This window comes from Lutra lutra, chromosome 5, assembly GCF_902655055.1.
Source record: "Lutra lutra chromosome 5, mLutLut1.2, whole genome shotgun sequence".
In the NCBI taxonomy this organism is placed as follows: domain Eukaryota; kingdom Metazoa; phylum Chordata; class Mammalia; order Carnivora; family Mustelidae; genus Lutra; species Lutra lutra.
The window spans coordinates 108,505,298-108,524,647 of record NC_062282.1 but is presented as its reverse complement, the minus strand read 5'-3'; the positions used below and the strand labels follow the sequence as shown (position 1 = coordinate 108,524,647).

Genomic DNA, 19,350 nt, shown 5'->3' with positions numbered 1-19,350 from the left:
CTAAATCAAACTAGCTTTCATACATTAGTTTAAATTACTGAGGCTTTATAGAGCCAAAGAAAAAAACACTTTATTAAAATAGAAAATAAAAGTTTCTGTTCTTACCTTCGAAGTTCTCCATTCCCAACCATCATTTATCTGCTGTGAATGTTTAATAAATTCTGCACAAAAGTGCTGGAATGTTTTTTCTCCAAAGAACTCATCTTCTTCCATACTAAATGATAACTGTAATATAAAAACTAAGTATAAGTATGAGCTGTAGAATGAATGCTAAAAGGAATTCTGCTAAATCACTTACTTCTTTAAACAAACCAAAATTTGAGACAAAGAATGGGAAATATCCTCAGAGCCATTCCAAAAAAGCACTACGTTTCCATCCTTCTTACCCAATCCCCATTTTTTAATCAGAAAGAAAATGTGGTCAACATGAAAACTTAAAACCTAGATTTCTAACAAATACACATCTATGATTCAAAAAGTTAAATCTGTCCATAAATTTAGTTTCAAGAGCTTAATTTTATCTCACTTCTTCTAAGCTAATGCTTCTGAACAATCTCCTCAGAGCTTCCTTCTCTACTTTCTACCTTACTTAGCTCTTACATAGATAGTGTGGTAGTGCTTAGTAAAGCTGAGCTGTTCTTCTGTTCTTCACACTTTATTAGAGAGTTCAATTCACTAACAAATGATGTTCTCAAGCCTGAAAGTTTTGTTTTTCAAGGTGTAAGGTTATGATCACCTAAGTAATTACCTACTTTATCAAATCTACAAATGTAACAAATCAAGGAATAGCCACAATTTTCTTACAAAAATCTGTCCAAAACATGAACCATTGTTTATAATAAGAGAAATTTAGAGAAAGAAGGAAAATGTTAAATTATATAGTTCAAGACCTTTGATGAAAAAGTTAGACCAACTGAATTCCTACATTTTCCTCACTGGTAATGAGCATCATCAGGAAAATTACCACTTGTTGATTGCTTACTATGTCAAGCACTACGTTAAACACTTTACATCCCCATTTAATCCTCACACAACCCAAAGACTGTTGTTACCCCCATTCCCCAAAAGAATAAGAGAAAGAAATCTGCTCAAGAAATGCAAATGAGAAAGGATTCAAACCCCAATTTGGCTCCAAGGCCAGTGATCTGTCTATACTAGCTGATTCTTAGTACAGCGTTCTTTCTGATTATTCAAATTTAGTATGACTTAGAGAAGAATTTGCTCATTCAGCCAAGAAACACAGACTGAATATCTACAGTAGGTACTATGCATAGGTGAAGGTTAGATATACAAAATGAAAAAAAAAAAATATATATATATATATATATATCCCTTGCCTTGTAAGAGCTCACACTGTAATGAAGGGAGATAAGCAATAAAAATCATTATAGTAGAAACTCTCTTAACCAACCTCCAGTCAATCAACTTGCCAAGTTAACTGACATACTATCCATTCCCTTGGTAAATACTGATGTCTACAACATGCTGATCATGAACACCTCTGCTACCATCAGTTGAGTTTATATTCACAAACCACATTTGTATATTATAAATACATGCTTTAATTAAATGCTACACAAACCAAACCCATAAAATGCAAGTAAAAAAGAAAAATAACTGCTATTTTTAAGATTTAATGCCTTAGAAAGACTTTATAAAGATAAGTCTCCATAAGAAAAAAAAACTCTTATTGAAGTAGGTATGGACAATGCAACTGAAAAGACTGGTGGGGGAAAAAAAACATACAAATCTAGGATCCTGTGCTCACATTGCTACATAAATAGCTTGAGTTCTTTCTTTTAAATGCAAACTAGAAATCTAGAGGATGCATTCTGCGTTCAGTATATTCATGAAGGAACAATGAATTCCATTCAAGTATACATACTCAAAGAAAATCCCTTGGTCATACATGAGACAATCGACAGGAATGTATTTCTGTTCTAAGTTTAAATAAAATGTTTCATGTCTACATGTATTTTTTTTAACTCTAGCTTTAATTAACTTTTTCAGTGAATTGATCAACTCTCAATCCTTACAGCACTGGAAAACAGGATTTATGTTTAAAGTATATACAAATGATTGAGTCCCTTACCAAGAGGGGATAGTGTGGGAGGGTGTGTGGGGTGGGCATGAAGATGCATCTTGAAGTTATACAAGAGTTTTTGTAGTGCAGACTGTCATTGTGTAAAGCACAAGGGTGAGAATAGTAGTCCAAGCAGGGAGAATGGTATGAACAAAGGCAAGTCAGGGTGCAGAGAACTCCAAGTCTGATCTCACAAACATGATGCAGGAAGTGTAGGCAGATATAGTCTAGTCACATGCAAGTTAAACTTGTCTGCTCTCTATTGGAGCAGAATGGCAGAGGTAAAGCTTCAAAGGTATAATACTGAAGAGTAATAAAATTCTGACGGGAGACTTACATGCCACACAAGAAGGAAGGGTGCTGTGATTACCATTAGCAATGCTCAGCTCCCCAGGTACAGGAACCAGCAGGGAGCTGCACTGAGCACACATGCAAAGTTGAGGTTTTGCTGGGCTGATTCAGTGGAAGGATAAAGGTAGAAGAAGAAATAAAATATGCTGGTGAGAATAAGCTCATAGTTCCAGATGAGGCAGGAAAGTAAAATACCAAGAGAAGATTGAAGGGGCTGGGAAAACACGGTAGTATCAAAGAATATCAGATACCAAAAAGGGCTAAGAACCATCATAGTGAAAGGAAGGAAAAGGAAGACCAGAAGACATTGAGACTTTAGAACTTCAGGAGGTCTCAGCAAGTATATAAAGTAACTTACAGATAAAGGTCACTGGAGCTCAGAGGTTTAGAAAAATATGAAGCTTATATTTGCTGTTTTTCATATGGATGCTGAAGTCACTTAGAATTATCTGGAGAGTTGGTGGGGGTGTGGAGAGCTCTTTAAGGAAGCTGGAAGATCAAATGAGCGATTTGTAAATGACAAGGGACAAATGGTAGAAGATGGTGTATAATGCTAAATCCATCAAGAATAATCACTAATAAACTAATACAGGTGATCCTGATGAGCCAAAACACAGCCTTGGATTCCTTCTCAAGATGGTGCAAAAAGGAGCCACTGCCAGTAAAAAGGGATATGTGACACTACCAGTGAATATGTGAGAAAAAGACCTAGCTCGCTATATTGGGTAGAGCTGAATTTCACAGGATATAAAATTCCTCAAAAGATTTTCAAAGAAGGCCTAAAGGAGCTGGGATTTCTACATGAAGCTAAAGAAGCAGTGACCTAAAATTTGCTCTGGGGAAGTAGGGGCTACCAGTCATCTCCAGACCCTACAATTCGTAGGTTGGAGAAAGGAGCAGCTTCCACTCAGTTTCAGTTTTTGTTTGTTGTTTCTTGTTCCAAAGCCAAATTTCCTCTAAAACTAGTTAGTGGAAGCAGCGACCTGTGAAGATGTTAACACCATGTGAGATGAAGTGTGGAAACTGATCCACGGTATGTATCCACTCACTACCACCACCCTGGAGATTCACAATATACATCGTGATGGGGAAACTATTAACTCAGGGTTTCCTGACCCTTTTGACCATAAAATTCTTTTTCTGGGAACACTTAACTTACTCCACAGAATGCAGTAAAGACAATAACGCGTTAAGGATCAAGATAAGTTTGTTTACTAGGGATGTGTGCTCCAGAGATCACAATGGAAAATCTGAGAGGGTAGGAGAACAGTGGAGAACAGGTTTGGGAAAGGAAAAGTACCAAGTACAGGAATTCTGAGTACATAAGAGACAATAAAATGCAGGGGCTTCTACTGAGGCAGTCTTCTCACACATTTCAGGTATGCTAAAGTATCTCTGGGTTATACACGAAATCCTGGTTAAGGTGCTTCAGTGCACACATAAGAAAGTGACATCTAAGAAGACATTAAAAGGAAGAACAGAAGTTAACTAAGCAAAGGAAGGAGGCAAAGGAATAGAATGTCCAAAAATCTGAATACAATGGAAGGTCTGGTAATTAAAGAACTCTTGCTTGACTGAAATACAGAGGTAGAGGAGGGTTATTGAGGAAGGAGAGCCTGCTAGCTTGAGGGCTCAAAAGGGTTTTGACTGTGGGAGTAAACTGGTATTTGCATTCTGGCTTCTGGTGGAGACTGCAGTTCTTGCCTGACTAGATGAACACCTATTAAAAGTCTCTTGCAATAATACAGGAAAGACAGAATAATTCCAAACAAAGCCAAAGACTGGAAGTAGGGTAGAAAGGGGGAGGATCCAAAAGATATTTTGATAGTATACTCATGACAACTGATGGATCTTGGTAGGTGAGGGATCTGTGGGAGAAAAGATTTAAGGAAGATTCCCTGCTCTTTACCGTAGGTGGTGATACACCGAGCAAGAACAGATTTGGGGAGTGAGATGGACATAATTCAATCACACTGATTTTGAGTTTGAAATACCTGTGCAATACCCATGTGAGGAGAATCTAGCGGATGTTTTGAGATGGATCTGGAACTCAGAAAGAAAGAGAAATCTGGGCCGGACATATTGATTTAAATCAACATTATATAGATAACAGAGCACACTTGATCACTCAGGGGGAGGATACAGAAGTAGACTAGGAAGACCAAAATGGAGCAGTCGGAAAATTAGTTTTTCTAACGATACAGTGACCCTGACATATATTGAGAGATACTAAGTCAAATGAAAACTGAATTTAATACATAAAAAAATACTAATACATTTTGGCATATTTTATAAATTCCAAACAAACCCTTACTTAACAAAAAAACTGAACTAAAGTAAAAATATTCCATTCCCAAAGCCCCCCAGTTACTTGAGGTTTACTGAACTATTCAAAATGTTAGTCAAAACATAAAATTTCACTCAATAGCCATAGTTTATCTAATTAACAGCACTGTGCCACTAACAAGATGACAGCACATCAAAGCACTAATTAATATTTGGTTGAATACTTACAAAATTATCTAAAGACTGGGCTTTGCTGAAGGATATTACATATAATAATATAAACACTCACAGCTTGATTACAAAATTAGGAACTGTATTATATTAAAATGCTATCCATCTCAACTTGAATCATCGTAATATGCCATAATGAAATATCACTGAATAATTATTGTCTCTTTGCTCAAGTAAGAATATTTCAACTCATTAAAAATGAAAATATAATACAATCAACATTTTCATATGTACTTTTCAATATATAATACAATATATAACACTCTGATCTTCTACCAAATATATAGACTAGTAAAGGCAGAAATTAGAATATTAGAACTTCCTACTATGAGATGGCTGAAATTATGGTCAAAGATGAAAATAACTTGGGGTGCCTGAGTGGCTCAGTCAGTTAAATATCTGCCTTCGGCTCAGGTCATAAGCCCAGGGTCCTGGGATGGAGCCCTGCGTTGGCCCCCCTGCTTAGCGAGGAGCCTGCTTCTCTGTCTCCCTCTACCCCTCCTCCTGCTTGTGCTCTCTCTCGTTGGCTCATAAATGAAATCTTTTTTAAAAAATGGAAATAACCACAACTGCAGTTTAAGCAAAAATCGCAAAAATTTATTTTGCAAATGTAAAACTCCTTAGACCTGTTTCCATTTCCAGACTGAAGGTATCTTAAATTCAGACTAGAGATGAAAACAGAACACAAGTGAACTTTCAATAGAAAGACTAGTTCCAATTCTCATCTCATCCTAAACAATGAACTTCTCATTTCTTATTATAAGTTAAAGTTAGAAATGAGTTTGAGCTCTTTCATGACATAAAATGTAAGTTGTTAATGCATCTATTTTGCTTGAGTCTTACTCCTGCTGGAAAGCTTTTCGATTTTTTTTTTTTTTTTTTTTTTTTTTAGCTCAGACAATCAAAACCTTTTTTTAACTGCTTCAGCAGAGGCTAAAGATTGGGAAGGTAGAATAATTTTTCTTCCCACCAAGTGAAGGCAGTCTTTCTAAACTAGAGGTTAGCCCTAAGACTAGACAGTGTGAAGCTTATTCTGCTGCTACTAATTATGTTTTCAGAAAACAGCCCCAGTAAATTCTAATACTGTGTATAATCATTGTTCAGTCTCCTTTTTAGTTAAAAACAATTTTTTTCACTACCATTCTCCATTTTATAAATTTTTAATCTAATGTGTGAGAAACTGATTCTTTGTGTTTACTTAATTTAATTTAATTTAATTCTATTTTATTTTATTTTTGGTCAGAGACATTTCCTTTGATGAACCTATAAATCAATGTACATCAGAATCACAGTGAAACTAAAACACTTAAAGAAATATAAATCTCCCCAGAACTTATGATCACTTAAAATGTGCATACCACTGAATATACTATGAATACCTCTAAACATTAAAGCCAATTTTTAACAAATAAAAGTAGGCAATTTCTTCTGCATTTTTCCCCTCCCTGTAACAATTCCACATTATGATAAATTTAGATTTAGACTCTTTCCTAAGAAAACAAACAAAAACATGCAATTACTAGCTAAGGACATAAACTGAACCCAATCCCTTTATGAGAATTTGGCTTGAATTCGTTTAGATAATCACTTACCTAACGGGGTCCTTGGGCAGTGGTCCTCAAATGTCAGAGAGCAAAGAAGGAGCCAGGGTACAGATTCAAATGTGGAATCTAAGGCCCAGGCCAGAGAGATTACCTGATTCTGAAATCCCCCAAACAAATATTTGTAATTAGCATGGCATACTTTTGAGGAAGGATCATGCTAGGAAATTGAGACAAAAGATGGATTGTTTTGATAGGGCTAGTGAGTGACCTGGATTTCAAGGCATTTGACAGCCTGGATGGGGCACAGCAGGGATAGACCCAGTAATTCAATAAATAGCACAGGGAAGCAGCAAAAGGGAGAAAGTTTGTCTCAGTCTCAGCAGCAACTAACTAGAAAGCTCAGCACTCCCTCCTTGCCTTCCCAGTGAAATATATATCCCAAATAAAGTTTAAACAGGATACAACATTATACCTGGACTGGAACTGAAAAATGTTAATTGGTAGCTGGATGCTTGTTACAGCCTCCGCAGCAGGAGGTCCAGTTAGGAAGAGCCTAAAAAGGCATCTCGCTCTACTCTATTCTACATTTCCTTCAAAAAAAAAAAAAAAAGACCCTGAGGTAACCCCTCCACTACTGGCTTCCAAGCCCATTGCTAATTCTCTTTCAAGGCAGTTCTCTCTCAATAATAAAATGTTCATGGCCAGAAGTGGAAGGTGAAGCCAAGAGGAGCAATGCATACTACTCTGTGAAGTCAGCAACAGGAGGCGCGGGAACAGAATGAGCCCTCAGAGGATTACAGTCTCACCACTACCACTTTCCCTGCAAAAACTCAAAAAACTATAAACTGTTTCAAATCACACAGAAACACTCCCCCTTGTTATAGACACAGGGCTGAAAAATTAAACAACGGCAAAGGAAGACCTCTTCTGAGTACAGAAAGATTTATCATTCAGAAATCTGGTTGTATCTTTCCAACGGCTCGCTCTCCTACCTCACATGTAGATGAAGAGTCCTTCAGCACCTAGAGGTAGTGAGAGTGACGCAGAGGGCTTGCTCACTCTGACAAGAGTGAACAATACCATCCCTACCCAAGTCCCTCTGCCGTCAATTTTTAAGAAAATCAAAAACATCAGTAACAGTGTGGGACCAAGACGATGCTCTTCAACCATAAGAAAGATGAACACCGCCATTTAGAGGAAGAGAGAAAGCTTGCTTCTGTAGTGGACTTACCCTGGAAATCAGGAGAAAAACTTGGAAATTATCTACTTTACATTCCCAACTGAAAAAGACAAACGGAAAAGAAAAACACAGCCTCTAAAAGCAAGAGATGAGGTGGGAAACAACAGCTGAGAGTAAAAAAGAAACTGGATAAGACAAAACTGGAAGGGAATTCAAATATATAATAATAGTAAAGATTTAAATTCTATATGAGAGGCAATAGGAGTACAGAAGCTGGAAAAAAATCTAATTAGTATTTTAGCATATACATGTGAGATGCGCTCCAAACACAAAAGAAAAAAGAACAAGATGAAAACAAAGCATATTGATTGATAGGGAGGACAAAAAATACAAATCCAATTCTACAAATAACTGCCATTTCTGAACTGAAATAATAAGCAAACATACCACTGAAAAATTATTCCTGAGCTGGTGAAAAAAAAAAAAAAAAGGATCAAACGTATTTACTCTTCTAAATTGAGAGGATTCACTTTGTTTCTGAGAAAACTATTGGAAAAAACAATGACAACAACAACTATGCCTAGAAGTACCCTAGTAGAATATCTTAATTTAAAAAAGAAAACAAACAAACAAAGATACAGGCAGAAAAGAAGAGTTTACCTACAAAGGAACAAAAATTTGGGTAGCCTCCACCATGTCCTTCATAGAACACCAAAAGTCAACAGAGGAATGTCTAAATATCTGAGAATTTCTGATTTACAAGCCTGTGTCTTAGCATCTACAACAAAGTTAGGCACACTATAAACATTAAAGTTGTAATCAGTAAAAGAAAAATTAAAAATTTTGAGTGAATTTATTTTATATCTCTCTACCTCTCCATAGTACATTTCTTCAACTTTCAAGCTTATTCACCAATTGGTCTTTCCCCAACCAGACAATAGATTTATGTGACATCTCATCTTTCTGATATGAGTATAATTTTTTTTTAAGATTTTATTTATTTATTTGACAGACAGAGATCACAAGTAGGCAGAGAGGCAGGCAGAGAGAGGAGGAAACGGGTTCCCTGCTGAGCAGAGAGCCCGATGCGGGGCTCGATCCCAGGACCCTGGGATCAGGGTCTGAGCTGAAGGCAGAGGCTTAACCCACTGAGCCACCCAGGTGCCCCATGAGTGTAATTATTTTTAATATTATCATACTTTTATATAAAACAAGACTTCTCTGCAAGCACATAAATGAAGCTGTTCCACCACTTCTGATGATTTAAATTGATCCATCCAACTCTCTTGTCATTTTGGGTGTCTTTTAAAGATTTAATTTTTTGAGAGAGACAGCAAGAGCAGGAGGGGCAAATGGAGAGAGAGAGAATCTGAAGTGCACTCTGTGCTGAGCACAGAGCCTGACATGGGGCTCAATCCCAGGACCCCGAGATCAGGACCTGAGCCAAAACCAAGAGTTGGATGCCTTACCAGCTGTGCCACCCAGTGCCCCTCTCGTTACTTTTGAATAGTAAGTGTGACTTGAAGAGCTAACTCCCATCTCTATGTATGCTAATTAGGCCAGAACCAGGAACTGATCATGTACGAGTCTGGCCAAAGTTATTCAACAAATAAGAAGATACAATTACACCCAAAACCATAAGATACATAGGAATAAACCTAACCAAAGAGGCAAAGAATCTGTACTCAAAAAACTACAAAGTACTCATGAAAGAAATTGAGGAAGACACAAAGAAATGGAAAAATGTCCCATGCTCATGGACTGGAAGAACAAATATTATGAAAATGTCTGTGCTACCTAAAGCAATCTACATGTTTAATGCAATCCCTATCAAAATATTGAAACAAATAATCCTAAAATTTGTATGGAATCAGAAAAGACCCCAAATAGCCAGAAGAATGTTGAAAAAGAAAGCCAACGTTGGTGGCATCACAATTCCAGACTTTAAGCTCAATTACAAAGATATCATCATCAAGACAGTATGGTACTGGCACAAAAAGAGACACACAGATCAATGGAACGGAATACAGAGCCCAGAAATAGACCCTCAACTCTATGGTCAACTAATCTTCAACAAAGCAGGAAAGAATGTCCAATGGAAAAAAGACAGTCTCTTCAACAAATGGTGTTGGGAAAATTGAACAGTGACATGCAGAAGAATGAAACTGGACCATTTCCTTACACCACACACAAAAATAGACTAAAAATGGATGAAAGACCTCAATGTGAGACAGGAATCCATCAAAACCCTTGAGGAGAACACAGGTAGCAACCTCTTTGACCTCAGCCACAGCAACTTCTTCCTAGAAACAGCGCCAAAGGCAAGGGAAGCAAGGGCAAAAATGAACTGTTGGGACTTCATCAAGATCAAAAGCTTTTGCACAGCAAAGAAAACAGTCAACAAAGCCAAAAGACAACTGACAGAATGGGAGAAAATATTCGCAAATGACATATCAGATAAAGGGCTAGCATCCAAAATCTATACAGAGCTTATCAAACTCAACACCCAAAAATCAGATAATCACGTCAAAAAATGAGCAGAAGACATGAACAGACATTTCTGCAAAGAAGACATCCAAATGGCCAAGAGACACATGAAAAAGCACTCAACATCATTCACCATCAGGGAAATACAAATCAAAACCACAATGAGATACCACCTCACACCACCAGTCAGAATGGCTAAAATGAGCATGACAGGAAATGACAGATGCTGGCGAGGATGTGGAGAAAGGGGAACCCTCCTACACTGTTGGTGAGAATGCAAGCTTGTGCAGCCACTCTGGAAAACAGCATGGAGGTTCCTCAAAAAATTGAAAATAGAGCTACCCTAGGACCCAGCAATCACACTACTGGGTATTTACCCTAAAGATACAAACATAGTGATCCAAAGGGGCACGTGCACCCAAATGTTTATAGCAGCAATGTCCACAGTAGAACCTAGATGTCCATCAACAGATGAGTGGATAAAGAAGATGTGGTGTGTGTGTATATATATATATATATATATACATATATATATATATGGTGGTGGTGGGGGGTGTGTGTGTGTGTGTGTGTGAAAATAAATAAATATATATATATATATATATATATATATATATATATAAAATAGAATACTATGCAGCCATCAAAAGAAATGAAATCTTGCCATTTGTGACAATGTGGATGGAACTAGAGGGTATTATGCTGAGCGGAGTAAGTCAATCAGAGAAAGACAAATATCATATGATCTCCCTGATATGAGGACTTTGAGGGGCAGAGTGGGGGTTTTGGCGGGTAGGGAAAGAAAAAATGAAAAAAAGATGGGATCAGGAGGGAGACAAACCATAAGAGACTCTTAATCTTACAAAACAAATTGAGGGCTGCTGGGGGGAGGGGAGGCGTGGAGAGGGTGTTTGGGTCATGGACATTGGGGAGGGTAGGTGAAATGGTGAGTGCTGTGAATTGTGTAAGCCTGACGATTCACAGACCTGTACAACTGGGGCAAATAATACATTATATGTTAATAAAAATAATTAATACAAAATTTCTTTAAAATAAAATACCCCCCCCTAAAAAGAAGATACAGAAAAAATCAGCACTGTATCAGAAGCTACAGACTCAGTGCTTCTCTGAAAATAGATGATAGTGATGCATTTTTAAAATATACTACCAAGTGCCATTAAAAAAAAATAGTAGTTGGACATTTTTTAATGAAAGAGACATTCCCCTTTTCTTCTTACAAAGTCTTCATTAACAACTAGATTAATGCACTGTCTTATTTCCACAAGCTTTCATTACGTTCACTTGGCACCTACAATATCTTAACCATTTGCTGTGTGTATGTATCCTCACAGGAAGGAATGTCAAATTATTTCCTAGGAAAATCAGAGAAGATTCTAAAAGAGGGAGTCTGAAAGAGTTGAATTCAGTTCTTTAAGGACTTACATGTGAGTAAAGGCTTACCAAGTAGAGACAAAGCCATGCCGAAAAGATGGAAGAGCTTCTCAACACAGGGCCTGAAAAGTTTGCTAAGTTTTAAAAATAAAATGGCAATACTTGAGCATAAGGTGGGTAGTAAAGTACAGGCAGATATGGTCCAATGGTTCCCCACATTAAGAGGGATCATTCTCAAAGGTGTTATTTGGAAATGGGTGAGATCGCAGTAGGCTGTCACAACGAGGAGGGGTTATAATTTGCTACTGCAATTTAGTGCTCAGGGGGCAGATACAATGAGTATCCTACAATGTATGAGACGGTCCCACCAAAATGCTAGTTGAGCTCCCTTTAAGAAACACTGGGAAGTAGGTTAAAACTTAACAAAGTCTAGGGCGTCTGGGTGGCTTAGTTGATAAGAGTATGCCTTCAGCTCATGCCATGATCCCACAGTCCTCGGATTGAGCCCTGCATCCAGCTCCCTGCTCAGTGGAGAGCCTGCTTCTCCCTCTCCCCCTGCTTGTGTTCTCTCTCTCTCTCTGTCTCTCTCTCTCTCTCTCTGTCAAATAAATAAAATATTAAAACAAAACAAAATGAAACAAAAAGAACCTTAACAAAGTCTAGAAAACTTAACCATAAGGTTTCTTAGCATAACTTTGATATCTGAAATCCCAGCCTACATTTGACTCAATAAATACTGACGTCCAAGGAAGCTGTGTTTTTCCTGAGAAGTAGTATGCTTCTTTCTTTCCTTTTGCCACCAAGAAGCTGAGAATTTAGCCTATGGAGAGGCCGCCAATTTGGATGAAGGAAAGCTGTTTACTGATAAACCTAAAACTCTTAAAAAATTCCATTTAAAGCAGTGGGCAGTAAGAATCCATTGTAGGTCCTTGAGCTAGGTAAAGACGCTTTTTAAAAGTTTTCTCTGAAGGCTATTAAATGAGAGTGATATGAAATAACCCTAACCTCAAAGCTAAACTTATATTAGTAAGTACTCTTCCTGGATTCTGTAAACCTATGAGATCAGCAATTCAAGGCCTGAGGTACCAGGTTCTTTAGAGGTGCCTCTTGGTTTTGCAGTTTTCAGCAACTTCTCCCTAACCTGGATGCTTTTAGGCAGTTTATTCTCCATTCCCCTACTTTCCAATAGTTTCATACCCAGTCTGCTAAGCCCCTGAAGACGTTTGTTTTCAACACATAATCACTAAATAATCTCTACGGTACTTTGTCGTTGTTATGGTTCCAGACTATGTTTATGATTCAAACACTGCCTCCAGGGTCCCAAACACATCAAGATATTAATAATCTAATCAAACCCAGGCTTACACAATCCACTTATGTAAACTTTACCTGACATATTTTTCCTAAAGTGTTGCTTATTTTTCTCAGAAATTTATAAGCATTGGGAACTATCAATTTATAATTTGTCATAAAACATTATGCCCAACTTGATTGCTTCGTGATGTAGCAGTGTTTCAGTTAATATTAAAAGGGGAAAGGAAGTGGCAATGGGAGAAGGTAAGGAGAAATAATCTTGTAATAGTCTATCTATATCCAAATGAATCCATTGTAGAACTAGAAACTATTTCCACTAACTTCAATTAAAATACCAGTAACGATTTTTAATCCTTGTAATTACAATGCCTTAATTCGAATTTCTCAATGCTCAACATTTCCTTTTTGATTAAATTTTCATTTTGTACATGTTTCCTTTTGTCCATATTTGACTCTTCAGAAGCAAGAAGTTAAGGATTCTACTTGAGGTCCTCTAATGTGGCTGAGTACTATAAAGGGCCCATGTTTTCCAATTCTAAAAAGTACAAATTTAAGCTTTTGCCACTAAAGAGTAAGGCCCTGTTAAACTGTAATTTTTTAAAGTTATAAACATAATTCTCTCAAAGTGAGCCTGTGGCAAAGATTTATTGAACTCATGATGGAGTAAGCTGAGTGGTAAAAATTATAAAAATCTTGGAAATAGGGCAATGAAGCCACAATCTTCAGGAGTGGTTTGTTTTGTTTTTTTTTTTTTCCTCCCAGTCAGAAATAATTTGCATCTCCATTACACACACACAGGAAAAAGAAAGAGCTGGGCCTGGGCCCTAATCAGTACTATGTCAAGCAACAGTACAGTCCCCTAGATAATTAATTCAGCCTCAGGTGGGCCTCTTAGGCAAGGTTACATTCTGAGCTATTCTTTTGCTTTTCCTAGGTGTTTATAAATTTTTGTCGTCATAAATGTTCTATGAATCAGTTAACTACCCCCAATTCATGATATCACATACTATGAGTAGAAAGGTTATTTGGAAGACGAAAAATTGGCTAAAAATATTAACTTAGTCCTCCAGATACTTAATGAATCTGAAACCCCTTCAACTTAAGTGGAACTTGGCCACTGGAATCACGAGCAACTTGATACCCTTTGTTGCAATGTTACACAGACAGACTTGCTATCCCTGCGCTGGTTTAAAACACAGGGCAGTGACTACCCACGTTGGCGTGAGCGCTCAGTAGTGGCCAAGAGTGCCGGTCAGGCTGGGCGCGGGCCTTCCTTCCCCCTTCCGCCCACCCTCTACTCTCGCTCCACGACCGCCGGATTCGGCCTACATTTCACTGGCGAGAACCCCGTTTCCCACTCTTTTGTTAGGGCTGGGCTGTTCGCCGCGTACCCGCACCCGCCCTTCCTCACCATCCCAGGAGTGGGGTGAGGACCGTGCGGGAAGCAGAGCCGGGAAAAGAGGTCAGCAAAGGCTGTGGGAATACTCACCCCGCTCCGCTCGGCCCCTGACCCCGCCGCCCAGCCTAGCGCAGGCGGGGCAACGGGGCGGGGGGCGGGGAGCCGGGGTGAGGTGCCCAACGCTCTGCCAGCTGCCGTCCAGCCAGCAGCCCCAGGGAGGAAAGTGATAGGCTCCCAGGGGCCACGGGGATGACAGCAGAGGAACCGAGGGAACGCGCAAGAGGCCCTCCAAGAGGGAGACCGAAACCTCCCTCACCCACCGCCGCCGCAGCGACCGAATCGGAGCATGCGCACCAGCACCTCCCGCGCAAGGGGCCAGGCTCACGCGGGTGGCTGACGTCGCGGGCCGCGTGCGCAGAACCCGGGCCAGGGGGCGTGACCTTCCCGCTGCCCTGGACCAGTGAGCCGAGTCTCCGCCTCTCGTCCCTCCGGCCTCCCAGGAACTGAACGAGGGCTGTGCGGTCTGAGTGCACAAAGGCGGCCCATTAGGGAGGTGTGGTAGGCAAGCCGAAACCTGGGAGAGGGGGGTGCCAGCAGTTTTAACGGCCGCTGCACCCTTTCTTCCAACAGATAGCCAAATATCTGCAAAATGAATGAGTGACTAATGGAGAAAGGCTAGAGCAAAAACCTTCCCCGAGGCTGGAGATCCAAATCGGCTAACGCTCACACACGCACACACAGTAAAACTATTGTAAGCACCACGACAATTAAGCACAAACACGACTACCTCCTTCAAAAACGGAAGGACCGAGGTAGAAGTTAGCATTTCGAGAATTACAATAGAACCATCTGTGGCACATAGCTCAGAAAAGAAAAAAAAAAAAGGGAAAAAAAATCAAGCCGCAGAATTAAAATGGGGGTGGGGGGACTGTGGGATAAAGAAAAGACCACAGAAAGATGTAGGAGTAACATGGGTGATGGAACTGAAATACTGAAATACAACAGCAGACATCTGAGGGAAAACTAGCATCTGCTCCTTTTATCACAACAGAATTACATTTGTGTGAAAAGAAAAAAGTAAACACAGGCAAAGAAGTGAAAGGAAAACCTGCCTTCAAACATTACAGGGCACGGTTATGATCTGGTACCACAGTTATGTAAGATGTCACCATTGGAGAAAGCTAGGCGATGGGTACACAAGATTTCGTACTATTTTTGCGGTTTCTTGTGAGGTTACGATTATTTCAAAATAAAAAGTTCTTAAAAAGGGACAGAACACTGATAAATGGTGACCTGAGAATGGAGTTGACTAAAGAAGAGCCTAAGGAAATTTGGGGGGGGGGGATGCAACCGTTCTATACTTTCAGGGTCTTAGTGATTACACGGTTGTTTTGTTTGCCAGAGCTCATAAAAAGGATAGATTTTACTGCATGTAAAATAAAACTCAATTTAAAAAGAGATACTGCTAGGAGTGCCTTCGTGGCTCAGTTGGTTAAGTGTCTGCCTTCAGATCTCAGAGTTCTGGGATTGAGTGTGTCGTGTCCCCGCCCCGCCCCCAACCCGCCCCCAACTTGTCATCATTAGGCTCCATGCTCAGGGGGGTGTCAGTTTCTCCCTCTCGCTGTCATCCTCCTTCCAGCTTGTGTTCTCTTTCTCTATCTCAAATAAATAAATAAAATCTTAAGGAAAAAAAAAAAAAAGGATACTGCTAGTAAATGAATTTCCTAACATATTTGAGCAACTATGGATATAAATGAACTAGATAGCTGCCAATTGAAAGTATTCACTTTTTTTTTTTTTGATACAGGGCAGTAAGGACTGAGAACTTTAGTGGATGGGTGTTTCCTTCAACTTTAAGCAGTTACTCAAAAAACAGAACTTTCACATACAAAAATAAGAATGTATTGCTTGGCATTGTATTCAGTAATCTAGAAACACTTTCATGCATCAACAATATCATGTTAACAAAAAAAAAAAGAAAGGTTTTTGGGGGGTTTGGTTTTTTGGTGTTTTTTTTTTGTTTTTGTTTTTTTTTGCACTTGAGATGTTTTTAAGTTTTGTAATTCACCTGCCAACACCAAAGAAACAAAACAAAATAAATCAGGTAACTTCCATATACTTCCTTTCATCATATCACTCGTGGAAAGGAATAGTACTGGCCTGTTTATGTTCATGTTATGTTTATGGCCCCTACAACACTACAGAGTGCTTTACGGCAGGGTCTGTCATGATTGCATAGCCAGTCTCTTGCAGAGTTCGTCACTAGTAATAAGTATTTGTTGAATAAAACAATGGGTTAATCACAAAAAGAGAAGGAAACTAAAATTTATTGAGAACCCACTATAAGCCAGAGCTTAGTTTAGTTTAGTCTACCATATGATAACCACACAAGATACCCATTTTATAGATATGAAAACTAAGACTAATGATCAAATCCCCATTCCTTATTTCATTGGATTTCTCAGTTTCATTTGACATGTTGATTACATCTACGAAGTCTTGCTTCCCTTAGCTTCCATAAAACCACAGTCTCCTGATTTTCCCTCTAGCTCACTTGACCACTCCTTTACTTACCCTCACAGGAGTCTATTTGTCCATCACAAATATAATATTAATTCACAATATTCTCTAGGTAGTACAGTCCAGGAATGGGACACAAGTCTAAAATTACATGGCGGGGGGACCTAGGGGGCTCAGTAGGTTGAGCATTCAACTCTTGGTTTTTGGCTCAGGTCATGATCTCAGGATCCTGGGATGGAGCTCTGGGTCAAGTCTGGCTCCGTGCTGAGCAGAGTCTGCATGAAGATTGTCTGCCTCTCCGTCTACCCCTCCCTCCCATTCACATGCTCTTTCTAAAATAAAAGTAAATAAAAGTCTTTATTTTTTTTAAGATTTTTATTTCTTTATTTGAGAGACAGAAATAGCAAGTGAGTGGAGCACAAGCAGGGAGAGAGGGAGAGGCAGACTCCCCACTGAGCAGGGAGACCTGCGTGAGGCTTGATCCCAGGACCCCAGGATCACAACCTGAGTTGAAGGCAGATGCCCAACTGACTACGCCAGCCAGGAACCCATACAAAAATCTTTAAAATTGTGTGGTAAATGTCTTATTTTCTCAATCTTGTCAGTTCATATCAATTGTACATTTTCTTCCTGCTCATATCCCACAGGCCACACCAAGATACAAAGAAGGTAGGAAATGCAGTCGTAGCCGAGAGCTCAGTCAAACCTTGACAGAGTGAGATTATTTTAATTATTAAAAGGAAGAAGGGGAGAAAGGATACTGAGAAGGGATAGCTCTCTCTGCTGCAGCTTATAGTAGGCAGATCTCTTCTACCACCCTCCAGGAGGTCCTCAGGAAAAGATAAATTATATAAAAGAAAAAGTTATGGAGGTAATCTGATTGGATGGCTGAGATAAGAAACATAAACCTGTATGTACATAGCCACTTACCTAAAAAAGTGGAGAAAAAATTTATAGTTGGCAAAACTATAGAAACAGTAAAAAGATCAGTGGTTGCCAGAGTCTGGGGAAAGGAATATAAAAAAGCATACAGCATTTTTAGGACTACAAAACTATCATTTTTGATACTGAAATGGTGGTTATATGACATTATACCTCAGTCAAAATCTAAAATCTACATAACACAAAGAATGAATTCTGATATAAACCATGGACTTAGCAACAATCTATCAATATTGGCTCATCAACTATAACATATGTACCACACTAAGGCAAGACATTAATAAAAGAGGAAACTGTGAATGGCATACATGAGAATTCTCTATAATCTGCTCAGTTTTTTATAAACAAAAATTTTCTTTCTTTTTTTTTTTACGATTTTATTTATTTATTTATTTGACATTGTGTAGGCAGAGAGGAAGGCAGAGAGAGAGGGGGAAGCAGGTTCCCCGCTGAGCAGAGAGCCCCATGCGGGGCTGGATCCCAGGACCCTGGGATCATGACCTGAGCTGAAGGCAGAAGCTTAACCCACTGAGCCACCCAGGCGCCCCTGTAAACAAAAATTTTCTAAGAAATAAAAAAACGTTTTTTAATTTTTTTAACAACACTGAAAAAAACCAATAGTCCATATCAAAGAATGGGGTTTTAGGAAATCAATAATCATCACAATAGGTTGATTCAAACTGTCCATCATGCCACCTCTTATTTGTTACTTTTAGTACACCTGCAGTACAGACCTATTTTTTGGTTTTTTGTTTTTTATTTTTATCATCAACCTTTTTAAAGGTAATTTACATAAAATAAAATGCTCCCATTTTAAGTCTACAGTTCAGTACATTTTGACAAACAGATACACCCATGTAACCATTACTATAATCAAAATCTAGAACACGTCTGGGCACCTGGGTGCCTCAGTCGGTTAAATGTCTGCCTTCGGCTCAGGTCATTATCCCAGGGTCCTGAGATTGAGCTCCACATCGGGCTCCCTGCTCAGTGGAGAGCCTGCTTTTCCTTCTCCCTCTGCTGCTCCCCCTGCTTATGTGCATGTTCTCTCTCTCTCTCTCTCTCTGTCAAATAAAATCTTTAAAATATATATATATTTATTTATTTTTAATATATATAAGTTTATTTTTTAATATATATAAATATGAATATATATATATACATATATATATATATAAATCTAGAACATGTCTATCATCTCAAAAAGTGGCCTACTTCCCCTCTGTAGGTGACTACTTCCTCCACCCTCAGACCCTCAGCAACCATTAATTTCCTCTAGATTAGTCACTCTATCTTTGCAGATTCTAGAAAATGATATCGTACAGTACATACAGTACATATGTGCATATGTGTCTGGCTTCTTTTACTCAGCGTGTTTCTGAGGTTCATTGATGCATTTATCAGTAATTAGTTCCTTTTTAGTGCTGCTTAGTACTCAACTGCATGAATATACCGTAGTTTGTATATCCATTCATCTGGGAAGGACAGTTAGGTTGTTTTCAGCTTCTGGCTATTGTAAATGAAGTTGCTGTAAATAATCATTCAGTATTTTTTTGGACATATATTTTCATTTCTCTTGGGTAAATGCCTAGGAGTAGACATATATTTTGGGATCAGTATG

At 38.8% G+C, this 19,350-nt stretch overlaps 1 protein-coding gene across 15 annotated transcripts in view; it reads right to left on the bottom strand.

Annotated features, from left to right (window-relative positions):
• Positions 1-19,350, bottom strand: part of ATG10 (autophagy related 10) — a 315,713-nt gene that overhangs the window by 210,977 nt on the left and 85,386 nt on the right. For 8 of the 15 annotated variants that reach the window (XM_047731007.1, XM_047730992.1, XM_047731001.1 and 5 more), the window contains exons 1-3: positions 14,358-14,573; positions 6,544-6,652; positions 106-225 (exon numbers count right to left, since the gene is read on the bottom strand). In XM_047731007.1, coding sequence (XP_047586963.1) covers positions 106-134 — 29 coding nt within the window. In that variant the 5' untranslated portion in view covers positions 135-225; positions 6,544-6,652; positions 14,358-14,573. The other 7 variants (XM_047731006.1, XM_047730994.1, XM_047730995.1 and 4 more) reach the window with 6 other exon arrangements.